The 20159-nt window shown below is 41.6% G+C and overlaps 1 protein-coding gene across 1 annotated transcript; it reads right to left on the bottom strand.

Moving 5' to 3' along the window:
- Positions 1 to 1384: 1384 nt before the first annotated feature.
- Positions 1385 to 2264, bottom strand: LOC122621385 (cilia- and flagella-associated protein 299). Its single transcript, XM_043799231.1, has 2 exons — positions 1878 to 2264; positions 1385 to 1824 (listed from the first exon to the last, which is right to left on the bottom strand). The coding sequence occupies exons 1-2, from the start codon at positions 2181 to 2183 to the stop codon at positions 1429 to 1431; spliced, it is 702 nt and encodes a 233-aa protein (XP_043655166.1). The 5' UTR covers positions 2184 to 2264; the 3' UTR covers positions 1385 to 1428.
- Positions 2265 to 20159: the final 17895 nt, after the last annotated feature.

The following is a 20159-nucleotide window of genomic DNA, read 5'->3' as shown; positions in this document are numbered from 1 at the left end:
GTAACGCATTGTTTGAATTTCATGGCGACTTTATGAGTTTTGTAATCAGGTTTGTGAGCAAACAGACCCAAAAACACACACGCAGTCTCGCACTCACGTGTTAACCTGCACATAAATATTGTTTCTGGTCGTGGGCTCTCCGATTCTCAGATTCTCAGATGTGGGCGTGTTGACAAGCCGGCCGAGCAGCCAACCGCCCGTTAATGCTAATGAAACCCAAAGTTTGGGCTCCTTTGCTCGCCTATTAAGCCATTTTGTGGTCTGCAAAATCCACTTAAAACGTCTGGCGGCAACAAAATATTTTATTGCATGCTTTTCTGCGCAGACATTACCTGCACCTCTGCCTCAACGATCGGTAAAAATGCTCAACAATGTGATTTATACACGCTGGAAGCACTTAAAACTAGACACACTCTTTCACAATGGACTGGCCACGCCTCCGGAACGCCCCTTTTGTTGTTTGCTGGCACTTTTGGAGCTCTTCCAAAGCTTAGGGCTTAGTCAGCACACGTGGAAAAATAAAAAACAGATTCAACTTCTTTTTCTAAATATTAAAATAGACTTATTGATACATAGTTTCAATTTCATTTTAAATATTACACGATTACCCAATGTTATTTCCATTATAAGCAGATTTTTTCATTGCAGAATAATCACCTCGTTATCCTTGGGGTTTTTCTCGGTGATATGCTATTGTCCGCTTGCCAAACAAAAGCCTCTCTGCAGTTGATGACTAGAAATTAACTAAGCAGCAACAGCAACAATGTTGCCAAGAGCGAAACAAAGGGGCTTTCTCAAAGACCAGGGGCAGCACCCCACCCCCACCACCGAAAGCAAACAAGTAGTATTTCCAACCCCTAGGTTTGCATGTCTGGCTATCGGCTGTCCACTCCGGAGCATTAAATAAATATTTGCCATGCTCTGCAGGAATTTTTAGACCCCAAGCCCAAGGAACACATCCTGCCCGCCCGTCCGACTGGGAAAAAAATATTCTAAATATCATATCATCAGCACTTTTCGATGGAGTCTCGGCCTGGTTTCCATGGGGCCATGCGGTTTCGGGGTTGGGATCGTCCAGTGTTTACCATTTATTTTTTGATTTGGGTATTTAAGGTGTGGATGGATGGGCCAAGTTGGGCGTGCGTGTCCACAAGAGTGTCGCAGTGTGAGTGCGGAGGGGTGAGTACGTGGGTGTGCGTGTGTGTGTGTGTGCGGTTGTGTAGGCAGCAGTGTTGACAACTTAAGTGGAATTTTGCCTGCTCAAGCGTTGCAAGCATTAGCTTTTATCAGATGACATTAATATTATCTGAAGGACAGTTATTAGTTGGGTTAGAAGGAGACGCATCCTGCATAAAACAACTAAGAAAGGCACTGTATACTTCCATATTTAAAATTATATTCATTGCTCGCCAAGACACCAGTACTAATTTAAGTCTTCTTACGAACGTGGTGGTCGTACAGTATAATGAAACCATATAGACTCGACTTGATCATAGAGCGCCTAACGTTGCTGGAAAAGGGGTTCTTCTTGGTGGTAACGGGTATGTTCTTGTGATCACCCTTGTGAGCAAACATAAGACCATGTTCGGGATGAGCAACCACCGTATAATTGTCGTTGTCATTCGAAAATATCTTCCTGGTCTTCCAGTCGTAGAAGACTATATCACTCGGCTGGGGCTTCAGCATCTTCCGCTCCTCGAAAACCGCCCTCCAGTCGACTGCATTTGGTCCTTTGAACCGGTAGTTACGCAGACTGGCCTCAAAGTCGATGTAGCCGGACTTGGAGAACCCACTTCGCCCGCTTATTTCCAGAAAGATAATGGTCTGCATGGGGAGAGTTTCTATTATAAATATTAAATAAAGCATTGCGTATTTACCGATATCTCCTGCTGGACATTGCCATGTTCACGTTCGGCCAAAGCCCAAAGTGCTGGGTCGGTTCCATGGAAGTACTGACTGTAGTATATCTGAGCAGAAACCGTTGGGTTCAGGAGCTGCTCCACCTGTTTCTTCACGTTCAGGAATTCGTCCTCTTCGTAGAACGAGCGGTGTTCCCGATAGCCGAGTTTTGTGAGAGTGACGACTGTTTTGTGGAAAGGTAAGTACCGAAAGTCCTCGACGGTCGTAAAGGAGTGCAGGTACTCCTGGTAGTTGTTAAACTTGGCAATGCTGAAGTCCGTCATGATGGGCAAATATTTTAGAACCTATTGTGTTCCTACAAAAGTGTATTCTCTGTTTTAAATCTGCTGTATCTCTGATTCAAGAATGCCAGACTGCTAGGTGTGCACCAAGCCACAGTATGAATAATTGTTTCTGCCCTGTTAATAAGCTTAATATGTGAGCCAAAACAACCACAACCACAAATTATGAAAATCAGTTGTTCATAAGAACACATGGAACAGGATGAGCTCAACAATTCCCTAGAAATAAACATACCTAAAACCTTCTTAAACTCGGAAAGACGTATGCTAATTATTTATGTTGAAACTAAAAATAAATAAAAATAAAACTCATCTCGTATAGGAATTTTTTGGAATCAATTAAATTCATTTGTTGTAAAGCACGAATCTTTTAAAAGTACAATTTTGGTATAGCCTTTTAATATATATATTTTTTTAAATACAAACTATTAGCATATTATACTCATCCTTATTTTGATTTTGGTACGGTGGCTTCAGCACGTTCAGCCTGAAACCGCAAATATTAACATAGTTTAAATAATCCGTATCATGAATACGTCGATTTTGTGGAATTTTTTAATAAATTTCGAACAACACGCTCTGTGGCGACTTTTCATTTGGCGCATTATCCAAATACCGCAATGGGCAAAAATATGCATTTATTCATTTATTTTATTTGACTTTCTCGACGAGCGTGTTTAAAAGAGGGTTGGTGTCCGAAATTCCGTGCAGCCAAAAACATGTTCACTTCTAAAAGCCCATGCCACTGAAGGAGACGTCTTCAATGGTGAAAATATTAAACCCATTCTCGACATTCCCCATTTGATATGCGTAGATGCCTATGTGGATTATTTGGACAGGATTCGGGGCTGAGTTCAGCAACCTGCGGAACGGTCATTTATATTTATCAACACTTTCGTCAGTGACGTAATTTCCGGTTCGGCACGCACACATAAACAATCGTGCAGCTGACATAACAAAACGAAAATGGCCGACGCGTGTTCAAAATTTGGAAGCGAAATAATTAACTTGAATGCTAATTAGTTGAATTATCAATGAGAGGCTCAGTAAATCCGCCACTAGTATTTATTGACATTAAATCGCCGTAATGTCGGAGGGGGCGTGGTAGTCCATGTTTATGGCCCAATGGGCTTTGTTCGTGATAACCAGAATGTGTTTTTGCCGCATAAATCCTCATTCAGGCGATGGGCTTTGCCAGGCATTTAAATATATCAAGTGGCAGGACGGCCCAGATACTCACTATTATTTACATGGCCCCCATCAACAACTGCAATATCAGCAAGTTCTCCTCGGCGTATGTAATTTAAGACCACGGCATAAATCATCAGGACACCCGCTCAGACAATTTTGTAAAACACTCCGAGTGTCCCTGCCTTGCCTTTCCTTTCCTTTCCGTTCTGCTCCTTTCGTCTCCTTTCGTCTCCTTAGCTGAGTGGGCATGTGTTGAATAAATTTATTGTTGTGCATAATGCTGCCCAAGATCGCAAGCGTAAAAAATTGCCATTATGAATATGAAGTGCATTGCGTTTAAGGATGCAAGACGACTGCTCATACGCGGAAACGGGAGAGCGTGAATGATGGCGGCGTTTAAGGACACGTTGCATCAGCAGTCGCAGCCCGTAATTATGAATATTAATTGCAGGGTAAGCGCCGAAAGTGCCAACCGCAGGATGAAGGCGTGACCCTGTGAGGCTATGCAAATGTACGCAAAACTAATGGTGCAAAAACGGAGTCCATGAATAAATCACAGAAGATTAGGTCCCAAATGATGTGAAAAGGGATAAGGCCGCAAAAGTGTCCATCTCACCAAAAAAACAGACGCACACACGCACGCACACATTCAAAACACAAGTGAACCTAAACAAATAGGACCAAAAAGTATTGGCATAGAAAAGGATACGACCGGAGGAAGCACAGAGTTCATATCAGCCTAAATGCAAGTCTTCATTAAATTTGCATATGTCGATATTTTGGGGCTTGCCACATGTCTCTGTAGAAGCCCAACAAGTTTCATCTGCAGAGTATTTGTGGAAAATATGCGAATGTCTGAACAGCTGACAAGATTTCATAAGATGATTTCAAATCGTCAGTCCAATTAAAATTTCTATACACTTTCTCATATCCTTTGGATGACTGCCTGTAAATGGTTTTCACCAATCCAATTATTCTATAAAGTATTTTACAACAAGCCATTTCGGTTGCTCAATATGAACCCTAAAATTCCAAATCGAAGGACATCAGGGCGAAGTCGTATTCGTATTTCTCGGAACTCGGTTTACGGGTATATTGAATTTTATTCTTCTACTTGTAGGGCTGGCTGAATTTTGTGTAATTATTTGCCATGTGCGTCGGAAAACTTTGCCATTTTTGTGAACGAGTGCACTTCAAAGTTTATGCGCCAAGTGTTACATGGCGTATACGTAATTTTTCATTTCGGAGCCAGATTCAAGGCACTCGCAGTATGTCTGTATCTCCCCCCTTAGACTGTCATGTTCTACATGGCCTTGTGCGTGTGTGTAGTTTTGAGTGCTCTTTTCCCGTGCCCTGTTGATGTTTAGTTTTTAGACAAGCCGGCAAATATATTCGAATTTTATGCAAATTTTAATTGCTTTACTTTGCGATGGAAATTTACGACCGCAGCCGTGGCGGAAAAAAAAAACGGATAAGAGGACTTCAGTGTGGAGGATCATCTGCATAAATATTTTAGTGGTGCTAAAATAAATAATAGCCATTCTCGGTGGTTAATTCTCGACGTTGTCGGCAATTAGCCAAGGAGTCAATGGGGCAACCGGAAAAACAGACCATCGCGCTCAAGAGGTTTTATGGCCCATCTCAGATTTTGCTCGGCAAGATGAAGAGCTTTTCTCGCACAAGCTCGCCAACAGACCAAAACGACTTGCGAAAAGTTCGAAATTAATTCGCAGAAATCACTCAAAAGGATTTTCAGCTGCGCAGCAACACATGTGTCCATTCGGCTTCGTTTCCGCAGCATTTCCGGCATTTTTATGTGTCCTCCAGCAATTTTGGACAGTTGACTGGCTAGACAATTGACCCAGCCGAGTTTTTTATTTGATTCCCTCTGACAGACTTCAATGCCCTTTTAATGGCTATCTAATGGTTGACCATGGCATTTTTATCGTTCACTTGGACAGCTTGTTAATTTATATTTGCCTTAACCCTGAGCACAAAAACAATTGTTTCATTATTTATATCATAGATACTTCTTGGGCAGTAACTATTAAAAAATTTTAATTAATTATTTACAACTATTTATATCAAGAAATATCATAATTTGCATAACTTCTATATCCCCTGAAATGTAGAAAAGAAATGCTTATGAGCATACATTTTGCATTAAGCAAACGTGGGTAATATTCAGCTTGGCCCCAGCTTAATACACATGTTGTTATTCTATTTAATATCGTTTTAATCTTTTACGACTCTCAATATTGAAATAACATATTGTATCGGTCTGGTCTGGAGTCCTAGGTCTGGACCTCGGGGGCGTTTCCCTGCATGTGTTACTTTTTACGAGCATCAATTTCTGCCACATTGACATAAATGTGCATAATAACCGAAATGCTTTTTACATTTCCGCTGCAAAGGAAGTCATAAATAAGCCAAACGCTGACGGGGCAGTCAAGCCCGGCGTCTTCGCTGTCCGGCATTATCCGCAAAAGGGGCGTGTCCCCGCCCATGGAGTTTTGTGCTGCATCTGCGTCGCCACGTTGGGCGCAAATCAAGTTATTACGGCCCATGGCTGGACTCTGCCACTGCGTCACATATGGCGAGCATAAATAGCACCCATCCGCCCCGTTGGCCGGCTCACTTACTGGCTGAATGGGAAACGGGCTAACTGGCTGGATGGCTGGCTGGCTGGCTGGCTAGAAACTTTCTTTATGCGCTTTCCATGAACATTTCGTGGCAGGTTTATGTATTTAATGGACTTTGCACAACTTTCTTTAGCTTTCTTTGGCCCTTACCAACTGGCCCTTTCTTTTTGGCAACTGAAAGGGCGTCTGCATCGCAAGTTTGGAAAGGCTCGGCTTGGACGCATTACGTCCATTGGCAAAGTTTTGTGACGCCAGCTTTTATAACCGCTTCAGTGTCCATTTTCATTATTAGCCGGCGAATCCCACACAATAGCAGAATGCGTGGGATTTTATGTTCAATTATTTTTGTCGCCTGCGCAGCACATTCGCATTATTCGCGGCGCCACAACATCCATAAATTGCTCAATGCATTTTCTGCGCTGGCGGCATCAAATACCAACCAAAATTACAAAAATAATACCTATAGGGTCACTATTTGAACACTAAGCCATATTTACCAACTGGTTTTATTAAATGTTAACTTTAAATGTTAACTCTTCTTATTTAAAAACAACTTTTAGTTGTGGCTGAAGGGCTTTTAATCCGACTGCTGTAAATGCCTTTCACCATCAACCTTGGCATTTCACGCAGCTCTGGATGACCTTGAACTTTCACCACGAAAGGAAAAGCAGATAGCCAAAAGGGCCCTTTTGTTCGCTCGGTTTGAAAACATCCTTTGAAAGAGTGCTTTGCATACGGCTCGGTCGAAATGAAAAGTTCAAAAGTTAAGCGAACACTCGCAGGCAAATACGGTGGTCAGTTGCAAATGAATATGCCTACTAAATCGTTTATTATACTCGGCTGCCTTTTGACCTGTTCGGGTGTGTGGAAATCTTTTCATTTTGCGGTATTTAACATACTGTGTAAACTCGTATTCATACATATGCCAATCCTACGGAGGACATGGAACTTGGCAAAGAGCCGGCGCCGAATAGACGTCGTGAGGCAGCAAAAAGCCAACACATCTGTAAGATGGCACTCCCTGCGGAAAATGTCCTCGCAACATTATTAAAATGTTGTCAGGCATTCCGAACAAGTCACTGTGCAGTGGAGTTTATTTCATATTTGCAGCCAACCAGAATCGCATACATATAATATGTTGCATGTTGCGACAGTAAAAGTAAATGCAATATGGAAATACAAGTCGCCTTATTGCCTTTTTAAAGCTCTCCCGTTTTGCTGATATGCAAGTATTTTCACGCTTTTGCATGAAGCATAGGTAATTGTAAATATTTAGGTATCGTACAAAATATTTTCAGTTTTTGTATAAATGTTGTTTTAAAATTCATATTTCGATGGCACAAAGACCATATTAAGAAAACATTATGGCCGCAAATATTGGTCAACCAAGATATGATGAGGTACTTAGGATTTGCTGCTGCCATGAAGTATATGAAAAATCGAACAGAAATGGACAAAATGAAATGGTATCAACAAGCGCTGACAGCGGCGACAACGACACTTATCGAATGCGAAATTGATGAGCTAGGCAAATGACAGTCCGGCTGGGAAGGCTCACGTCCCTCGTCTTCGTCCGCGTCCTCATCAGCAGTCCCAGGTCCCAGTTCCCATTCCCGTTCCCAGTTGCCCAGCTCAGTCCTCCTGCTCATCCAGCCACCCCCAGGCGTAATGAAGGCCCGGCGGACTCTGTTCGATAAATTCCCGAAATTGGTTCTGACTTAAAGTCAATAAAAGTCCACTTAAGGCTTCATTGTTGCCCGCTTTTTTGGCTGGAGCTGGAGTTATCCTGCTGCTGCCGTTCTGCTGTTCACAAAATTGTTTTTTAATGCGCGCACATCAATAGACAAGCCAAATAGTCCATCGCAAATTTAACTACTACCATTTTCGTGCTCGATTTTGTAGCTTCTGCAGTGTTCAGCATCAGATATTAAGCGACAGCATGAATGGTGTTGCTTTTCCGGGGGGTTTTGCTGGACCCCAAGGATGGTCCATTCGGGGGATGTTTTCACAGTTGGTTTCAGGGCCTTTTACCTGCGGAGCCAAGGATTAACATCAGCGATGCCCAACAAGTGTCGTGGTCTAAAAGCCAGGGATGACAATTGACTCAATGGATACCATTAAGCCCATGTAGTAAAATAATAAATATTTATATTTTTTTTAAATAAACCATAAAGATATCAGTTGCCGAAAATCAGGAACTTAACCATCGATATCAGTTAGGGTTTTAAAATCATTATCCATTATATATTTTCTATACTCGAGTTTGTAGCTGGCCAGCATCCCTGACTCAAACATTACGTTGCATAATCGCCCCTCATAAATGGAATCTTTTTCCGAAAGCTTCTGAATATAGCCCCAATTTGTGGACAGAGATTTTGGAAGTGAAGCCCTTCCCCTGTATCTTTTAACGAAAACAATAACTTTCGTATGCCCCTTTGCTCTTCTTTAACGGGCTAATGCGAGTTTCCCAACAAGTTTCAGCAGCGATGAAGTTTCCCCTGGAAAACCAGGTTGCCAAGCCGGGGATGAGGAAATGGGAAGCGTGTGTTGCTAATTAGAACACATTTCTTCAATTTAACCCCCGCAAAAGTCAGGGAAAACACAAGCAAGTTTCGGGGAAAGCTGAAAACTCCGGGTACAGGTCGCTTTAATGAAACAAAATGGGGGTTGAATACGCACTCGTGATGAATATACGCGCAATTATACCTTAAGGTAATCCACTGTCATACCTTTGTTAAGTCGATTCCAATGAAAACACTTGAAACTTTTCCCATGAATGATCTTGTTGTTGGCTCACGACCGCGTTGTTGTATTTGACAAATATTTATGCTAATAAAAGCGGCATCACCGTAGATATGGCCTCCCCTAAAACACTGTTGCTGCTCTTTGCGGGCGAAACTTTCCACGAAAGTTCAAACTCCAGCTCTGAGCCATACAACCGAAGAACCAAACAACCGAACAACCAAACAACCAAACAACCGAACAACCACTGAGGGACAACCCACTGCTGCGGTCGATGATGCGAACCTAGCCACATCAGCGAGCTACCATAGAAGTGGGACCCGTTGGAAGGATATTATGCTTTGGAGTTTTAGTATTTAACAATTTAAAATGCATTTAGAGCAAGCGAAAGTCTTAGAGCACCTGGCTTTTAAGTGTTCGTGTTAATGATAAATGGTTTAAACTATTCAGTTTTGTATCAATACAGGTTTACCACAATAATATGAATAAGTATTCATTGGACTACAATAACAGCTTAAGTGAATATTTGTTAATTAACATTTAAATTTTCGTTAAGGCTTTCGGATTTGCTAATCATTAGGGTATAATTTGTATTTCGAATATATATATTTAATATACCTTAATAGAATAGATGACTACATCAAAGTTTAAAGAAATCGTGTTGCTTAGTTTAAACTGGCAGTGCTTGTGTTTAATATACATTCCCGCGTATCATAAATTAAAAGTTGCTTAAGAAATCAACATTGTTGTGTTAACATCTAATATTCAATACTGTATTACCATATTTTGCTTTCGTTTCCGAATGCCTGTGGAAGCCGAACTGTTGCTGAATTAGAAGTGCCGCAACCCTCTAGCCAAACGGCTTTCCGGCTCGACTTTATTAAATTAACGTTTCATGTTCGTTTAATGAACAAAGGAAGACGAAAATAATGATGCTCGAGAGGAGGAGGCGTGCTCCACAAGTGGGGGAGGGAATTTTGGGGCAAGTCAACGTGTCGCATACTCACCGAAATACAAAAATAAAAGACGCAAATGCGAAAAACGCCGCAAGATGTTGCCCTTGCTCCTGATGTTGCTGCTGCTGTGGCTGCTTTTTGCGTAACAAGCCACTCTAATGACAATATTGGCACTTACAACAACAATAACAACAACCTCAACAGCCACAACGAACACAACAACAATAATAATTTTTGTGGTTATTACCAAGATTACAACGGCAGAAGCAATGACAACTTTTTGTGCCCCACCCCAAGGACACCTACACTGGAAGATGAAATGGTACGTTTTCGAACAGATTAGGGAAAGCTTTTTAAATTTTACTTCTAAGAGTGAAGTTTTAGAATAACAATAGGACGAAATTGATTCTAAGTATTTCATAAAATAGTTATATTGTAAAGAATTGGAATTGAAATAGACATCAAACTTTATGTTGTACTTAAACAAAAAAACATTCTTTAAAATATACCAAATGGGTGTTAAGTTTTAAAGAAAAAGTTGTTCGAATATGTACTTTTAATTTTGAGTCTACACAGATTACTTCGTCTGAGCAAAGTAAACAAAGGCATATATATCTTCCAGATAAATTTTCCGTGTGCACACATACAAACTGTCAGGAAAAGAAAGAGAAACATGTCGCACCCAAGGAAGTCAAACTCACACACGTGCAGACGCACCTACACATGTACAAACATTTATAGTCTACTTAGAATTTAGCGACATTTGCCGTGGCGAAGAAGTATCAAAGGAAAGAAAAGCTGCACAAGCCGACGACGGAATGTTTTCATTTTTAATGAAGGCACGTAAAATGCGAAAAAGTCCTACGCACTCACACACACACACACACATGGACGGGCTTTCATAGATTTGCTTTAATTATAATTCCAGACGCGTTTATCACATCAACAACAATACAGGCGCAGACCCGCACACTTGTACTTGACTTATTATATGGCACTCGCACAGTAAGCCATTACATCTGTGTGGCCACAAAATGTTTTTTCATAAACTAACACACACACACACACATACACACGCAAAGGGCTGTTGAAAATTTAGAATGTCCTGTAGGTGGTAAAAAGGCGGAAAAACCACCCTGCCGCACTTCAGTTGTCTTGCCTGCGTATCCTGTTTTTTGGTATTATTTTTGGTCCTTTGTTCGGCTGAAATATTTATGCATTCGTATGACAAAAATTTTACAACAGTTGTTTTGTATACATATTGTATATTTGCCCTTTTGCATGCTACCCATCCAACTTCTTGGGCTTGTAAATTCTTGATGCGGCAATTTTGCAACAAAAATTATCTCAGCTCTTCTGGATTATCACAAACTTTTGCCAAATTGCAATTTTCTTAAAAGAAAACAACAAAATAACGGTGTAGAATTTTGTTATGCTTTACGTGATGAGTTTACATTTACCAAAGAAAAATTGGCTGTTCTAATTAGTTCACGACTTCATGTGTACAGTCACCTAAGCATAAACAAACTTCAAATGTTTGCTGAATTTTATTCTCAAACTACTTAGCACAGCTTATCATAGGGTATATGTATATACTCTTGCCAACTATGGAATATGTTCTTGTGTTTAATTTGAGGGAATTTTAGCAGTACATTCTAATCGCATTCCATTTCTTCGATTTTAATCTTACATTTTTCATTGCCTATGCACCGAGTTAAGCTCAGCATTTGGTACTTTAATAATTTATACAGACTGCAACATATGCAACAGAAAGCACTAATCCCAGCATAAGTCCCATTTGATTCCAAGAGCAGCTGTGCTTTATGGTCCTATCAGCCGAATACAGCAGACTCCCATGAGGTCAGAATGCTCGCTGTTTTCTGGTTTGGGGATAGATTAGAGGAGGAATTTGTAAACACAAACATATTTTCAGAAGTGATAAACACTTGTCTCTCAATTGGAGAGCCCACAGACACCTGGATGTCAAAAAATCCTTGCAGTCAAGTGGTTTTTGCAAACACTTGAATCGCACGCCAAAGACTAAGCTGACAAAGAATGTGCTCAAATATGAAAAGCAGAACAAGAACGATATGCAGCCAAGATTGGAAATAATATTTATTTGATATTTCCCAGCGCCATCGATGGCAACAACAAATGGCAAATATTTGTGCAAGTCTCAAGCAGCAACTTAAGCCAAAGTGCACACAATCCATCGTCCTTCTTCCCTCGGCCCATAGGATGTGCTTAGGCATGCAATAATCTAATGTGCAAATATGAATAGTGAATGTGCCAGGCGGGCGAGCACAACATGCTACATGCCACTAAAAATCTAAATAAAGTGCCAAGAAAGGCGGCGCAGAAGGGAGTGCCTTCATAGGGCGCAATGCAGTGAAAGATGTTGGCTCAATAGCTTCATCACATATACATCTGACTATATATTGCGATTGTATGGGAACTTTGCCTTCGGCCTGTTTGCAGAGACTACGCCGCAGACCGCCAGACACGTGCACTTGAAAACGCCAAAGTCAAGCCCAACATCGACGCCAACGCCCGGGCCAAAAGTCAATAATAATAAGTTGGGGGATTCGGAATACAAAAAAAATTCAGTCAGCAGTTGGATAAAGGGGTTTCGGAGGGGTAAAACATACTCAGACAAATTCGCTTGAAAAGGGTAAAGGAATGTAATAATACTTAAAACTTGAAATTCGACTATGCTGAGCAGGTTTCAAGTGCAGACATGCCAGTTTGGAGGCAAAACATACAAAAACTGAATGCTATGAAAAGCATATTAAACTAAGATTAGAAAATTAGTTTTATAAAATGAAGACTAAAGTATAAATATGTATTGCAACCGATAACTACAGGTATTAAATTTGAGGTAGCTTTACTTGATATTAAATTAAACTTAATTCAAATCTGTCTTTAAACACGTATGATGCTTTATCAGCCTTACTACTTATAACCTAATGTTTAATTCTAAAAAGGGAAAAATAACCTTTTAAATATTTTCCAATTCAGGCTGTCTAGTTTTTGTTTGATTCGTTGGCGGCATCACTGAGCCGCATAGCGTGGTCCCCACTCCGGGCCCACTAGGCGTATGAGTTATAAGCGAAGTTGCCGTAAGCCGTTCAGTGAGCTCTGTCCGCCCTGTTGGCCCTGCCCAACTGTCTGACTAGCTGGCTGCCTAGCTAGCTGCCTAGCTGCCTGGCTGCCTGTGCGGGATTGGAACTGGGAGGAGGACTGGTGGTGGGCACGTCCCTATCTTCGGCTGACTGTTAGCACTGCCTGCTTGACTTCCAAGTGGCATTTACTCATTCTTTTCTTCACATGTTTGCCCTGCCTCCGCAACGGCTGCAGTCTGCCTGCCTCGATTTGTCATTTTGCTGCCAAGACGAGACAGAGGCTGGGCGGCTAGAAAAAAAAGGAAAGACGGGGGTAAAAATGAAAAAGCCCTCAATTCTGTGCATACTTTTGTGTGTCGAATTTGAATTCAATTTCCGACGCTGAAAGGTTTTTAATCTTGTTATCAGGCAGCTGCTCAACCGCCTGGCATGCAAACTTGAGGATTTTCTGGCCAGCAACCCTTGTTAAACGTTGAGCAGTTGATTAGCTTAACCTTTTTGTTGTTATGCCTCCCCCTGCGGCGGGCGATAGTTATTCACATATTAATAAGTCCACATGCTCAGTTGGATTCAATTGGAGAGGCAGTGGAATTTTATTCTGACTTCTAAGGGAATAGCTCAATTTTTGATTAGGAAAATTGTGCAACCTTCCAAACTTGGATGACAGATCAGCATCTTCTGAGAACTTCATATAGTTTACTGGGCATACATATGTGTACAAGAAGGATAATAATATAAATACAAAAGATATATCAATAAGACAAAATAATAATAAGCTTTGGAATTGATCACTTTTTTGTTATTTCTAAATACTTATATTTTTAAGTGGGTTGTGGGTGGGTATTGGGTTCATTTTTCAGTTACATATACTTGGTCCTGTTCGGAAAACCCCACATATCACACCTCAGTAAAAGAAGAGCCTGTCACACAATTTGAAAAAGATGGGTAAAAGGATTCCAGTGTCCAATGGTCAACGTTTGTCTGACAGTTAGACACTTTTTTAGGTGTCCTTTATTGGGGCTTAATTAATTTCTTGATAGTATGCTGTTCAGACCACTCAGCTGGCATTTATCCCACGAATTTTCCAAGCCTCTGCAAAACGTTGGCCCCGCATAGGGAAATGGCAAACCGAGATATCGATCCCACGTCAGAAGTTTATTAAAACCCACCTGCAGTGGTATATTGCCAGTCACATGGATTTATTTGCGGCCATTAAATGTCAGAGCGACTGGAGCGACTAGAGATTGCAACGGCCTATCCCAAATCGCAACCGGATAGTCAGCTCACGCATTTTGCAAATTTACCACCGCCTAGCCGGCCAACAGCCACACCAAAGTTGCGGCAGATTATAAACGTAATCCCGGGCGCGGGCCACGTATTCCGGAGTCCTATAAACCGTAAACTCACGCACTCGCCCGCAGCGTTGGCAAATGCCACGTAGCTGCGGAATCGCAGAGCCCGGAGCACAGAAACATAAAAGAAAGCATTAAAAATGGCAAACAAAATGGCAAACATATTTCTCCCCGACGCGTCGCCACAGAGGTGAATAAAAATAAGCACAGTTGCCAAATTCCACATTTGTTTAGTGCTTAATGTTTAGCCACCGCCGATTTGCATGCCAAGCAGGTGCTCCATAATTTATCAGCGAATGCAAATGTCGAGAAGCTACGGCTCTGATTTATACACTATACTCGTACACGGTACTCGGCTGTAAAATGCTACGGCGGAAATTGTTTTCGACATTTAAATGCCAACTGACAATCGGCAAACCGACACCTGCGTCGCCATTTCGTCTGGGCAAATACGCAAAATTTCGGTTGAATTGCGGGGTGTTCTTAGTAAGTGTATTAAATAAGCTCTTATTAATTATTCAAGCTTGAAAGTAAAAAATAAATCATTAATTAGGCAGTGCCAATTTTAGTATCTTCAAGAAATGGAAAATTGAGGAAATGAAATAAAAACACTTGTAAATTTATTGGCAAATTTCTTTTGTAATTCCATGCTTAAAAGTTTTGTAAACTTATAATTATATTTATTTGATATTTTTGGAACTCCCCTTGGAAGCAGTGATTTCGATCTGCGATTGCAATTATCATCAATTTAATCAACAAGGTTGCAACGCCAGTGCAAATAAAAATCGAGAGTCGCCGCCATAATTTTGGTTTATAGCCGGGAATCTGTTAATGCGATGACTCTCACTCGGAGCTCTACCCGACTCTCCTGGCCACCTCATCCACTTTCAGGCCCTGTCCAATGGCGCTCATAAATAAAAATCACTGAGGCTTGAATTTTGCATAATTCCCTTTTTTCTTGTTTTGGCTGCACGCGTAGCTCTGCAAAGTGTAGTAAAAAATGGTTGGGAAAATTGCCCGTGTACATATATGGCCAAAGGTGTGGGTAAAAATCTCGGTGTGTATTTCTGAATGGCTACTGGAGGAGGGGCGTGTCAACGGCCTCTGCCACTTCCACTCCCACTCCCGCTGCGGTCCCCCATGCATCATGGTGTGGCAATTTTCAGCTTTTATGTATTTATTGCACATGAAATGCATTCCACAATGCGCCGGTAATTTACCAACTACGCCCCGTTGCCGCCCATGAAATCCAGCCCAGCCACCCACCAGCCGCCACTTTCAATGAATGCAACTGCAATGTGCAAATACCAGATATTTGCAGTTAGGGCTTCGGTAAAGCCCGACGATCCAATTTGTTTCCACAAAACCATGTTCTCAGAGCATTTATGACACTTTTTTAAAGGGTTACGCGTCATAAAATTATACAAACTGCAGCCAATGTTAAAGTGGGACTTCCCTTCGAGCATGATGTCTTCCAAATAGATGTTTCAATTGTTATATATTGCAAAGTTTTAAATAGAAGTTTAAGAACATGAAAATTGGATAAATTAGGGCAATGAAATATATCATTTGTAAATTGACTTTGTGCGTAAGTCATGTAATATGCAGCTTGTGAATAACTCTCGTAATATTCTTTGACCACAGCAATTAGATTTATCCGAAGAGCCAAAACTTTCCCAAAATGCCCTCTCCCCAGAAAGCCGAACAAGGACAAAAGTTTCCAGGCTCAGCAGATCACGAGAATCGTTCCACCAGCAGCACCCAAACCACCTCGCCCAAAAAGAAATTGGCACATTCGCTATCCAACCACATTTCGCCTACCATAAATCCAGACAAAAGGAAACTTTTTGGCAAGCGAGAATTTATGCCCGGACTGCCGGCCGACTTCTTAGCGATTTGTTCAGGCTTATAATTCATGTTTTAATTGGCAAAAGTCGAGGGTCGAAAAGCGCAGACGTCGAAGAGGCGCATTTATTTATGACTCGTTAAGTGTAAAATATCTGGCGCAAAATCAAAATATGCAGAAAGCCCCACACCCAACCGACTGCGGAGCACCAATCTAAATCATGTGTCTGTTTATGGTAGTGCCTAGTAGCGCCCACAAAATCGGGCAGAAAAAGCCGCTGCCAAGTTGGCAGCCATTAGGCTAATTATAAGCGTTCTACGGCCAACAGAAAGCTAAGCCCCTACGAGCATTGGAAACGATAAGTCCCGTATACGGGATCACGAGGGTCACTAAAAGCCCCTTATGCCGGGTACAACATAAACTACAATAACAATTAGTCGGCTTACGAAGTCGAAACTCGGGGTTCCAGCCCGAAAAGCCCAACCCTCATCATCAGGCGTAAAGGAAAAGTGTCCACAAAGTTCGTGCGTAAGCCCTCGCAAACAGGGTGAATTTTCGGGTGGTTCGAGCTAGTTAGCCACTTCGATCCGTTGGGGTTAACAAAGGCCGTTCGAGGCTGTCGTTGTGCCAGAAGTGGGCCGGGCTAAAGAGTGCATGACATACGCTTTTTACAATTATTTACTGACACTTCCGAGTCACGCCCCTAGGTGTCCTGAGGAAGGTCCCCAAAAAAGGAGACTCGTTTTACTAGTACGATACACATGTGCAGATTAAGGCATGCTTTTTGCTGCCCTAAAACAAAGCTCCTAAAAATAGAAGTCATGGGAGGAACACTGAGGAAAACAAGGGATCTTATAATTTAAGCTATGGGAGCTTTTGTTCTTTGTTGGGAAAGAAACCATATCTTCAAACTAAATGTACATATATATGTTTAATGAGCCAGATTTATTTATTTCATGAACTTGGATTCCGAGAAACTCCTCAGCAAAAAGTTGCTAATCAAAGCCTCTTCATCCGGAGTGTAAACACTTCACGAAGTGTATCTTAGCCTCAGCGTTTTGAAAACAAACTTTGCCGGCTGCTTTTGTTATGATTTCCCAAAAGCCAAGACGGGACACTGAACTGTGTTTGTCATCGGGTGACAACAAAGACTGGGAAAACTGAAAAGGGGAGGACCTCTCCACAGGCAGTCGGTGAAGTTTTTGCCAAAGTGCTTCTCTGCTCGCAGTTCTCCTTTAGCGAGTCCTGTGAATCCTGTGAATCCTGCGAATCTGGCATTGTGTTTATCACACGTCAAAGGCGCTTTTTGTCTTTGCCCAAATCTGCTTCAATTTGAGCCAAGATGAGCGGCATATAAAAAGTTTCTGTTGTATAAACATTGTGTGATTGTTAGAAAAACATGTGCCAGTGGCACCAACACACTCATGCAAAGAGAAACGCCCACTCGAAACAGGAAACGAAGAAAAATGATAGGATCGCAGATATATCCTCAAATACACTGCAAAGTGGAGTAATTACTTTTTTGAGCTTTAAGTTGTTTATTGCATTATAACTTAGAGTTACTGAGCATTCCGGAAGTTCAATAGTTGGACTGTATTGTTCATTTGGTCACCACACTCCCGTGATTTTCTATTTACGCTACATTGAATCTATTTTATTAAGCATAAATGTGAAATTCGTAGTAAACGTTTCATAAGGAACGTTGTACTTTTGCAAGAGTGTAATGAGAAAAAGTTGGGAAAAATCGAGTAAATCCATGGGAGTGGGGAAGCGCAAAGCGAACTCATCAAACAACGCCATCATCTGCATATGCCACGTCCTTGTCAGCGACATCCTTATTCCCGTTATGATGAAAAGTCGCAAGTTTTGCGAGCAGCGAATGTAAGTGTGTGTACGAGTACGAGTACGAGTATGTGTGCCAGTGTCTATGTCACAATAAAGCCGCTTTTATAGTCCTCAGATTAGGTTAATCCGCTGGCTGTTAGCTGTTAGCTGTTGGCATCGCTATCTGCTCGGCCTTTGTTCTAATGATGGAAATGAGCGTGTGAAAAGCCGGGCAATAACTCTTTCTGTTATGTTGGCCCTAATGAAAGCAGTTACGCTTTATTGTGCTCACGCACACACATTCCACGGTGAACTCGGTTTAATGAACAGCTCCTCCGCGCAGCGAAAAAAAGGATATTCAAGTCCCAGGCCACGCTTTATCATAATTTACGATGTATTAAGTGATTTTAAACATGATGCTTGCTGTTGCCTCTGCCATTACTGCTGTCTTTGGCAACCTCTTTGACACACTTACACGCACAGCTAATGACAAGAAAATAGTTAGTTAACTTGTAGGAAAGAAGCCTCCAAGCTTATAAATTAATAATATGTACCCTTCATATCAACCATCAGTAAAGCATAAATAGAGGTGTTTCCCTCGGACTGTAAAGTCAGAAGTTCCGATGAAAGGAAATGCTATTATTCTCAACGCTGCTGTACAAAACCTCCACGCTATCTCCATAAAAAGGTGTGGCATTCTTCTGAGGGCTCATGCAGTTGACATGTGCCAAGGAGGTTGATTAAATTAATGAAATAAATTATGAGCTGCTCATCACCGGCTCACTCGCTGCTGCCTTTTAAATTGAGTGCGCGCCATCTTGAAATTAATAATGTGACATGTCGCAGGACGAAGGGCAGGAGACGGGGGTCCTACTCCTTGGCAGGTGCCACACACGTGTGTCGTGTCCTTTTAATTCTGCTGCAAAATAAATGAAGTGCCTAAGCCAGCGCAGACTTAAGTTGCCTGTCTGAGTTTTGATTTATGCACGGGCTTGTATTCTTCGCATCCCGCTCAAATTTATGCACTTAATTTCATTAATCCGAACAGTGCGACATCACGCATACGCCCCGTTGCAACCAGAAGCGGAAGCACACCAGACAGTGCGTTCTGATTATTGAATTGAATCGAATTGAATTTGCTTTTTAAGAGCCTTCTCTTCCCAATCAAACCGCATTCTCATCTGTGGCCGAGTAATTTCCAATAAAAGTGTCACAAAATAAAAGTTCCTCTCTGACTGCAGAACGCACCACAAATTCGTTAGACGTGCAGCCCCAAAAAATCCAATAAAAACACAATAAGGCCGGGGCCATTGGCCACTGACTTGTGTGCTGCTCTCTGGCTCCCCTTTTAGAAGCAGCTACAAAGCAATGCATTTAAGTGTGATTATTTCTTCCGACAATGTGGATTGTGTGTGAATTGCAACTGCCATTGCACAGAGCTCATGCGGAGCATTTGCATGCAGTCGTTTACGTTGCTAATACACCTGAAAAATAACCATAAGGATGTTTGAAAAAAATATAAATACTGTCTCACAGTATATTCCCTTGAAAATATCTTATGAATGATAGGTTTATAAGCAATGAAACAAACCCACTGTAAATTCGCAATAATAAGAACTTTAAATCCATTGTATGCATTGTAGCCTCCATAAAATACACATTACAACCGACTCCAATAAAGTCGCAACGATAATTGAAGCGATTTCCTTAAGTGCATGCCTTTTGCCAGTCGAATTGGAGCCCAGCCTGGGAGCCTGGGACTTGAACCGTCTCACCCTTGCCAGAAATTAACAAAATGCATTGCACGAAGCATGGCGAGTGCTCACCCCAGTTGGAGCAACGGACCAACAAAAGCCACCAAATTAGCAGAGGCACACAAAAGGCTCCAGAGGTGGGGCAGTGTGTGCTGCTCACAATGGACCACCATGGAATTCCATCAAGTCTTCTGGGGGAATGGCAGAGGTAATAGAACTGGCCAAGAGGGACTTTATTCCGAAGGAAGGGTCGTCGGGGTCTAGGCCATGTTTGCTGCCAGACAGTTACAATGCAGTCGGTTGACTTTTGTTGGCCATGTGGATACCCTTAGGCTGCCACAGGAGGCAGTACATAATGTAAATAGCATGCTAAATGCAAAATAGCCATTTAAAAATGTTGTTCTTCAATTTATAAGTTAGGTAATTAATTTCGAGACACAAATAAGAAACTCTAGACAATATAACAAACTATGAGCGTCTTTAGCGTTATGATATGAATATCAGACCTATGTACTTTTTAAGCAAAAAA

This window comes from Drosophila teissieri, chromosome 3R (genome assembly GCF_016746235.2).
Source record: "Drosophila teissieri strain GT53w chromosome 3R, Prin_Dtei_1.1, whole genome shotgun sequence".
Lineage (NCBI taxonomy): Eukaryota > Metazoa > Arthropoda > Insecta > Diptera > Drosophilidae > Drosophila > Drosophila teissieri.
Note: the sequence above shows the minus strand (reverse complement) of the source record. Positions and strands in the feature narration are given on the sequence as shown.